This window comes from Rhinoderma darwinii, chromosome 10 (genome assembly GCF_050947455.1).
Source record: "Rhinoderma darwinii isolate aRhiDar2 chromosome 10, aRhiDar2.hap1, whole genome shotgun sequence".
Classification (NCBI taxonomy): Eukaryota; Metazoa; Chordata; class Amphibia; order Anura; family Rhinodermatidae; genus Rhinoderma; species Rhinoderma darwinii.
This window is the reverse complement of record NC_134696.1, coordinates 97,664,158-97,674,016: the sequence shown is the minus strand read 5'-3', so window position 1 is coordinate 97,674,016 and position 9,859 is coordinate 97,664,158. Positions and strand designations below refer to the sequence as shown.

At 39.6% G+C, this 9,859-nt stretch overlaps 1 protein-coding gene across 1 annotated transcript; it reads right to left on the bottom strand.

Moving 5' to 3' along the window:
• Nucleotides 1-8,703: 8,703 nt before the first annotated feature.
• Nucleotides 8,704-9,612, bottom strand: LOC142661613 (formyl peptide receptor-related sequence 1-like). The gene has a single exon (XM_075839032.1). The coding sequence runs from the start codon at nucleotides 9,610-9,612 to the stop codon at nucleotides 8,704-8,706; it is 909 nt and encodes a 302-aa protein (XP_075695147.1).
• Nucleotides 9,613-9,859: the final 247 nt, after the last annotated feature.

Genomic DNA, 9,859 nt, shown 5'->3' with positions numbered 1-9,859 from the left:
TACTCTGTGCTCCTCCTTCTATACCTGTCATCTGCATTCTACATTACGCTGTGCCCCTCCTTCTAGACCTGTCCTCTGCCTTCTACATTACCCTGTGCTTCTCCTTCTAGACCTGTCCTCTGCCTTCTACATTACTCTCTGCTCCTCCTTCTAGACCTGTCCTCCACCTTCTACATTACTCTCTGCTCCTCCTTCTTTACCTGTCGTCTGCCTTCTACATTACTCTGTGCTCCTCCTTCTAGACCTGTCCTCTGCCTTCTACATTACTCTGTGCTCCTCCTTTTATACCTGTCGTCTGCCTTCTACATTGCCCTGTGCTCCTCCTTCTAGACCTGTCCTCTGCCTTCTACATTACTCTGTGCTCCTCCTTTTATACCTGTCGTCTGCCTTCTACATTACCCTGTGCTCCTCCTTCTAGACCTGTCCTCTGCCTTCTACATTACCCTGTGCTCCTCCTTCTAGACCTGTCCTCTGCCTTCTACATTGCTCTGTGCTCCTCCTTCTAGACCAGTCCTCTACCTTCTACATTACTCTGTGCTTCTCCTTCTAGACCTGTCCTCTGCTTCTACATTACTCTGTGCTTCTCCTTCTAGACCTGTCCTCTGCCTTCTACATTACTCTGTCCTCCTTCTTCTAGACCTGTCCTCTACCTTCTACATTACTCTGTGCTCCTTTTTCTAGACCTGTCCTCTACCTTCTACATTACTCTGTTCCCCTCCTTCTAGACCTGTCCTCTACCTTCTACATTACTCTGTGCTCCTCCTACTAGACCTGTCTTCTACATTACTCTGTGCTCCTCCAACTAGACCTGTACTCTGCCTTCTACATTACTCTCTGCTCCTCCTTCTTTACCTGTCGTCTGCCTTCTACATTACTCTGTGCTCCTCCTTCTAGACCTGTCCTCTGCCTTCTACATTACTCTGTGCTCCTCCTTTTATACCTGTCGTCTGCCTTCTACATTACCCTGTGCTCCTCCTTCTAGACCTGTCCTCTGCCTTCTACATTACTCTGTGCTCCTCCTTTTATACCTGTCGTCTGCCTTCTACATTACCCTGTGCTCCTCCTTCTAGACCTGTCCTCTGCCTTCTACATTACCCTGTGCTCCTCCTTCTAGACCTGTCCTCTGCCTTCTACATTGCTCTGTGCTCCTCCTTCTAGACCAGTCCTCTACCTTCTACATTACTCTGTGCTGCTCCTTCAAGACCTGTCCTCTACCTTCTACATTACTCTGTGCTTCTCCTTCTAGACCTGTCCTCTGCTTCTACATTACTCTGTGCTCCTCCTTCTATACCTGTCCTCTGCCTTCTACATTACTCTGTGCTCCTCCTACTAGACCTGTCCTCTGCCTTCTACATTACTCTGTACTCCTCTTCTAGTCTTGTCCTCTGCCTTCTACATTACTCTGTGCTTCTTCTTCTAGGTTTATCCTGTGCCTTCTACAATATGCTGTGCTTCTACTTCTAGACCTGTCCTCTGCCTTCTACATTACTCTGTGCTCCTCCTTCTACATTACTCTGTGCTCCTCCTTCTAGACCTGTCGTCTGCCTTCTACATTACTCATTACTATGTGCTTCTTTATCTAGACCTGTCCTCTGCCTTCTACATTATTATGTGCTTCTTCCTCTAAACCTGTCCTCTAACTTTCAAATTAATCGGTACCACCTCCTTCTAGTCCTGTCCTCTACCTTCTACATTACTCTGTTCTCCTCCTTCTAGACCTGTCTTCCGCCTTCTACGTTACTCTTTGCTTCTCCTTCTAGACCTGTCCTCTGCCTTTTACATTAGTATGTGCTTCTTTTTCTAGACCTGTCCTCTGCCTTCTACATTGCTCAGGGATTCTTCTAGAGCTGTCCTCTGCTTTCTAAATTACTCAGTGCTTCTTCTGGACCTGTCCTCTGCCTTGGACACAGTCGACCACTCCCTCCTGTTACAAATTATCTTATTCCTCAGCATCACATACTTGCTCCTCTTCTGTATCTCCTCATACTTAACCAGCAGAGTATTTAGTGTCTCCCAATTACACACTATCTCCTTGTCTCACCCATTCTCTGTCTGCTTCCCTCAAGCTTCTGTCCTGGGACCCCTGCTCTCCTCCATATACACAATTCACATGGAACATCTTACAACATCCCGTGGCTTTCAGTACCACTTTTATGCTGTAGACACATTATGGCCCTGATGTCATTGGATTCACCCTAGCTCGTTGTGTATAGCTCCATTCTAGTTAAATGGATTGTAAGCTTCTATAAGCTTAATGTTTCACTTAGCTTGTATTTCTTCTGTACAAATTCCAGATTGAACTATGTATGTCATACTGATCATTTATTCTTTATGTTACTGGTAAAATAAAATCAAAAAATAAAAATTTTAAGAGAAAAATAAATTCATAATTTTTCTTTTGTATTATTTATTTAGTCGTCAATACAACATCCTTCTACTTATACAGATAAATCCTCCTTAATTATTTATATGTACAGTATATAATTTTTTTTGCTTATTGCTAATAGTGATCACTGTATGACAGTGCTTGCCAGCTCCTAATGACCCCATCCACTCTTACACACTGCATTTCATGGCCCGTGCTCTCACAGACTGCTCTCCATGGTCCTTTTCTCACTCACAGACTGCTCCCCACGACTTTAGTCAAGGGGTGGTATCTGGCCAGAAGAAGGAACCTGATCCGGTCTTCCCTGCAGTCAAAAATATCTGCTTTATTTGGACGTGGATACAATTAAACAGCCCTAACTGGCACTGGCGAGTGCAAGGGAGCCATAAGTTCCTTGGCCCACCAATCAGCTCTTTGTCCGTGATACAGATGTGGCGATGAAGTCATTGTGCCGCCGGCATCATTTCGCCGGAGCAGGCCTGAAAACAAGAGGTCAGGCCTGCAACACTGGATAACAGCATGGAAACGGAAAGGAAGGCAAGGAATGTTTTTTTCTATAAAAAGTTAACATTGGAATATGCACATGTAACATATAGCAGTCAGTAGCCCCAGCTCCAGATTCTGCACATTGCTGTATGAAGAATTCTGACAACAGACGATAAATCTGTCTGGTGAGATCAATGGTTTCCTTTCCGGGTTGGATTGTTTGGATTTTAAACATAAGGATATAAAGGGGTCGGTTGTGAATAGGAATTTTTTAGCATTGGGAACACTAGCATTGTTTGTATACCTCAACACCAGGAGCTTCCGGTGCGGTTATCACGGACTCTAGTGTGAATTAGGAACAAGACTATTGTTATGCCCATTTTTCAAATGCTGATTCCGTATTGATATTCTTGTTGAACACTGAGCTATAGTAGGTTCACAATTGAATTAGAACTCAGTGTTTATTATTTAATACGTTTTTATACACACGGTGGGGCTTTTTCACAGTGGTGATTGTACCCCTGTTTTTAGAGAGTTATAAATAAATGTTATATTTTACTCATATATTACACCAGTGAATACTATAAAGGAGTATTCCCATCCTATACATTTATGAAATATCTACAGCGCTGTTTCTGGTAATAAAAAAAAGTCCTCTTTTTGTATTACTGAACAACCCCTTTAAGTGTTTGCTACGTGCAACATTCCAAAAGTGTTTCCCCCATGTGACACAGGTAGAGGGCGCTGCAAATCAATGTTCAATGTAGAATTCCAGTTTTTTCATTGGTAAGATAATTAGTGGAATGTTGTTAAACATTAACCCCTTCCCTCTGCAGCCATTTCACATTTTTAATTTGTTCTTTTCCCTCCCCACCTTCCAAAATCAATAACTTTTTTATTTTTCAGTTGATAAAGCCGTAGGAGGGCTTGTTTTTGTAGGACGAGTTGTAGTTTTCCATGGCACCATTTATTGTACAATGTAATGTACTGGGAAACTGGAACAAAATTATTTGTAGTGTGGAATGGGAAAAAATAGTTATTCCGCCATAGTTTTTGGGGATTTTGTTTTTACTGCGTTCACCGTGCGTTAAAAACAACAAGGTAACGTAATTTGCAGGTCAATATGATTACGGTGATAATAAAATTTCAATAGTTTTTTTTATGTTTTAGTACTTTTATTAGAAAAAACTATTTGATAAAAATATGTTTTTTTGTGTCGCCATGTTCTGGGAGACATAACTTTTAAACTTTTCTGTCAATTGATTGGTGCGAGGGCATATTTTTTGCCATACGATCTGTCCTTATTTATTGGTAGATATAACTTTTTGATCACTATTTGTGCCATTTCTTGTGGGTGATGAAGTGACCAAAAAACAGCGATTCTGGCAATTTATTTTTTAATTTGTATTATTTACCTCATTCAGAATGCAGATTAAATTTACATTTAATTAATTCACCATGCGGGTTAAATAATAGGGCTTAATAGTAGCACAAGGATGGAAGACCTGGGGGCCTTCACTTGACCCCAAGGCAGCAATAAACAACCATTGGCACCTCACACTCGGGGCCGAGGGGTTCCAATGGAACGTCAGAGGGGGCTGCATTCTGTTTCTAATGGCTCAGATGCCCTGGTCGATATTGACCGTGGTATCTAGGAGGTTAAACGAGCAGCATCCCACCCCCCGCCTCCGATGTATATATATGGCAAATGTTGGGAAGGGGTTAAAGGAAGTACAGAGTCAAATTCCACAGTAAATACACTAACACTGAATTAAAAAGTGACAACACACAAGGAGTAATATGCAAATTATGTGCAATCTTTAGGTGGAGCGCCAACAGGTGACTACTTTCCCGGCTTTACTTTAGCCACCAGCTTAATAAAAGACCTTTTGAGTCGGAAACGTTGCTTCTTATCTGTGACACTGGAGCTACAATAAAGTCTGCACCTAATTTGCAAATTACTACTGGGGTGCTGTCCTACTTTTTATTTCTGGATATGTTGTTGGTCCATCAGGACGAGCATCACCTTGTTTTCTATGAGTGACAGAGATTGGAACAGATTGGAACTAGCACTGAATGACTGAGAACTGAGCTCTCACTTTTCCAAGCTGAAAGTGGTACTAACATCAAAAGTGAAAAACCATGGAAATGATATAGATAAAGATCATTAAGAATATTCATTTGTAAATTTGCAAATATCTAAACTGAAAAATTCGAAAAAAAGAAAAAATTAGAAAAAAAGCTATTACAAAAATATCAACAACAAATAAAAAGTATTGCAAACAGAATAAAAGGACAGATAAAATGCAAATAATTATCAAACATTCCTATTGCATTTATTTATTATTATGCATTTTGAATACAGCACCCTGGAAATGATATAGACAAAGATCACTTAGAATATTTATTTGTAATAGTCTTAGAAAAGCAAATATCTAAACAGAAAAATTGTAAACAAAATAAAACACAGTTCCTCCTGGAGATTTAAATCAGGAATTCTACATTTAACAACATTAGATAGATAGATAGATAGATAGATAGATAGATAGATAGATAGATAGATAGATAGATAGATAGATAGATAGATAGATAGATAGATAGATAGATAGATAGGAGATAGATAGATAGATAGATAGATAGATAGATAGATAGATAGATAGATAGATAGATAGATAGATAGATAGATAGATAGATAGATAGATAGATAGATAGATAGATAGATAGATATGAGATAGATAGATATGAGATAGATAGATAGATAGATAGATAGATAGATAGATAGATAGATAGATAGATAGATAGATAGATAGATAGATAGACAGACAGACAGACAGACAGACAGACAGACAGACAGACAGACAGACAGACAGACAGACAGACAGATAGATAGATAGATAGATAGATAGATAGATAGATAGATAGATAGATAGATAGATAGATAGATAGATAGATAGATAGATTAGATAGATAGATAGATAGATAGATAGATAGATAGATAGATAGATAGATAGATAGATAGATAGATAGATAGATAGATATGAGATAGATAGATAGATAGATGGATAGATAGATAGATAGATAGATAGATAGATAGATAGATAGATAGATAGATAGATAGATAGATAGATAGATATGAGATAGATAGTGGTATCAAAAAAGTGAAAAAACTTTTATTCACCCATATAGTAGATTGCAACATTTCAGTCCTAGTCCAAAACTTTCTCAAGCAGTTCTGACAATGTGTAACATGTGGTTTAAATACCATGCAACATATAATTGTATGATTACATCCATTTAGTGAAAAAATATTATAAACATACGTTTTTGTAAAATATAGAGACATATTACATATATCTCTAAGTAGGAAAAAAGTGTCGAGTGCATAGTGTTAAATATTAAACATCTAATATATACACTGATCCATCAAATCCCTGTCATACTTATAATTGATTCATCACATTTCATATAAACACATGATGTAGTGTATATCTTAATTAATTACTCACTGCCCAGAAGTTCATAACAGTCATAGTGTACTATGTCTCGAGGCCGAGTCTCGGCGTCCACCTATTCAAACTGCACATGTATACACACCTATTCTCATCCAGTGTTCATACTCCATGACGTAGTCTACAGAAAAGCCGTCAGGTTATCCTATTGGGCCACGCATGCCGGCTTTGTACACGCATGCGCAAAGGAGACTTTGTCGGAGTTATAGCCATCACAAAGAAGGGCAAATATGCCCCTTAACCCATAAATGCAATAACCGTGTATCCAGAAAATGCCTATACTTGATGTATAAAGTGGACAAAGGATACCTGTTACAGTGCTGCTCCATTCTTCTTATACATATAGGAGCTGCAGCAGCATGGAGGAGATTATACTGCAGAAATGAGCAGCGTAGCTGAGAATCCAGCACTGAGGTGACATAGGAACCTTACAAGCAGCCTGTGTCTCTCCCTTTGCTCGTGCAACAGGACTTGCTTGACAACAGGGGGTGGACAGCAGATTACAGGAAGGGAGACACCTAGTGGCAGTAATTTCACACCGAATTTGAATTATAAAGCAACAAAACTTTAACAGTAAGTCAAATATAAAGCTGATATACATCAAGTATACTATTATATTAGCTAAATTGTTTGAATTGTTAGTGTCCTTTTAAATCCTGGAAATCTGCTTTAGGAAGGTTTTCATATACACTACCGTTCAAAAGTTTGGGGTCACCCAGACAATTTTGTGTTTTCCATGAAAACTCAGACTTATATTTATCAAATTGCAAAATGACTAGAAAATATAGTCAAGACATTGACAAGGTTAGAAATAATGATTTTTATTTCAAATAATAATTTTCTCCTTCAGACTTTGCTTTAGTCAAAGAATGCTCCATTTGCAGCAATTACAGCATTGCAGACCTTTGGCATTCTAGCTGTTAATTTGCTGAGGTAATCGGGAGAAATTTCACCCCATGCTTCCAGAAGCCCCTCCCACAAGTTGGATTGGCTTGATGAGCACTTCTTGCGTACCATACGGTCAAGCTGCTCCCACAACAGCTCTATGGGGTTGAGATCTGGTGACTGCGCTGGCCACTCCATTACAGATAGAATACCAGCTGCCTGCTTCTTCCCTAAATAGTTCTTGCATCATTTGGAGGTGTGCTTTGGGTCATTGTCCTGTTGTAGGATGAAATTGGCTCCAATCAAGCGCTGTCCACAGGGTATGGCATGGCGTTACAAAATGGAGTGCTAGCCTTCCTTATTAAAAATCCCTTTTACTTTGTACAAATCTCCCAATTTACCAGTACCAAAGCAACCCCAGACCATCACATTACCTCCACCATGCTTGACAGATGGCGTCAGGCGCTCTTCCAGCATCTTTTCAGTTGTTCTGCGTCTCACTAATGTTCTTCTGTGTGATCCAAACACCTCAAACTTCGATTTGTCTGTCCATAACACTTTTTTCCAATCTTCCTCTGTCCAATGTCTGTGTGCTTTTGCCCATATTAATCTTTTCCTTTTATTAGCCAGTCTCAGATATGGCTTTTTCTTTGCCACTCTGCCCTGAAGGCCAGCATCCCGGAGTCGCCTCTTCACTGTAGACGTTGACACTGGCGTTTTGCGGGTACTATTTAATGAAGCTGCCAGTTGAGGACATGTGAGGCGTCTATTTCTCAAACTAGAGACTCTAATGTACTTGTCTTGTTGCTCAGTTGTGCAGCGGGGCCTCCCACTTCTCTTTCTACTCTGGTTAGAGCCTGTGTGTGCTGTCCTCTGAAGGGAGTAGTACACACCGTTGTAGGAAATCTTCAGTTTCTTGGCAATTTCTCGCATGGAATAGCCTTCATTTCTAAGAACAAGAATAGACTGTCGAGTTTCACATCAAAAGCTCTCTTTTTCTAGCCAATTTGAGAGTTTAATCGAACCCACAAATGTAATGCTCCAGATTCTCAACTAGCTCAAAGGAAGGTCAGTTTTATAGCTCCTCTAAACAGCAAAACTGTTTACAGCGGTGCTAACATAATTGCACAAGGGTTTTCAAGTGTTTTCTAATCATCCATTAGCCTTCTAACACAGTTAGCAAACACAATGTACCATTAGAACACTGGAGTGATGGTTGCTGGAAATGGGCCTCTGTACACCTATGTAGATATTGCATTAAAAACCAGACGTTTGCAGCTAGAATAGTCATTTAGCACATTAACAATGTATAGAGTGGATTTCTGATTCATTTAATGTTATCTTCATTGACAAAAACTGTGCTTTTCTTTCAAAAATAAGGAAATGTCTAAGTGACCCTAAACTTTTGAATGGTAGTGTAGGTAAGAAGAATATATTTCAAGCATTCGTAGTGCGAGTATCTTCAAAATCCCCTCGTTCTCTACATTCGTCATCAGGCGGTTCACTTAAGGCTCTTTCAAGCCTGGAGGGAATAGACCTTAAGAATAAACCATGCTTAAAATCTTGGGCCAAAAAAACATAAATGATTGGATTGAGGCAACTGTTAAGGCAAGCCAGGTTGGTAATAATAGTATTTACTGTAATAAATGTAAAGATCTCTGCATCATAAAAGCGAGTTAGTGGCCAGATGTAATATGGAAACCAGCAGATAAAGAAGCACAATATAACAGCGGTGATGATCCTGTAGGGTCTCTGAGATCTCTGGGGCCTTTTCATTTTTCTAAGTTTGAGGAAAATGGCAACATAACTGACCAAAATGATTAGAAAAGGGATCACAAACATTGTAAGTAACCTGATCAGTTTAAGGGCATGTTTTAGGCTAAGGGCATATCTATATCTATATCTTAAACACCATTCAGATCCGTCATTAAGATAGTACCCGTAGACAAAAACCATCAAACCAGTCAAGAGCATACTGAACACCCAAATTATTGCCGCGGTGATTCTCACTAGTTTCGGTGTCCTATGAACTTTAGCCCAAAATGGCCACATGACCGATACACAGCGGTCAATACTCATGGCCGTCAAAATAAGAACACTGGCACTCACATTCATATTGAACAGAATCATGCTCGGTGCACAAAGAAGAGGTGGTGAGTAGGAGACAAGGGAAATCCAGTCTGTAATTCGTAGAGGAAGAGAAGCACAGCACAGGAAGTCCGCAACGGCCAGGTTAAGAAACCACACGGCACTGATATTCTTCATCCTGAATCCGGCAATCCAGATGACCAATCCATTCCCAATAGTCCCAAGAGCAAACATGATGCTGTATAAAGTAATTACCATCGATGGTAAATTGTATTTATATAAAAAGCTGAAGTAAGGTTTGTAACTTGTCTTGTTGACACTGTAATATGACCTTAGAAGACATGACAGGGTAGAGGTTAGTCTCATGATGAATTATAGCTTCATACATATCTACTTTGTGTAAAGAAGCATACATGCTAAAAAGATCAAAAAAACAATATTGAGGTCACATTGCGGCGCCAGGTCACACCACCATATTTCCAAATCACAACAATGGATGTCCCAG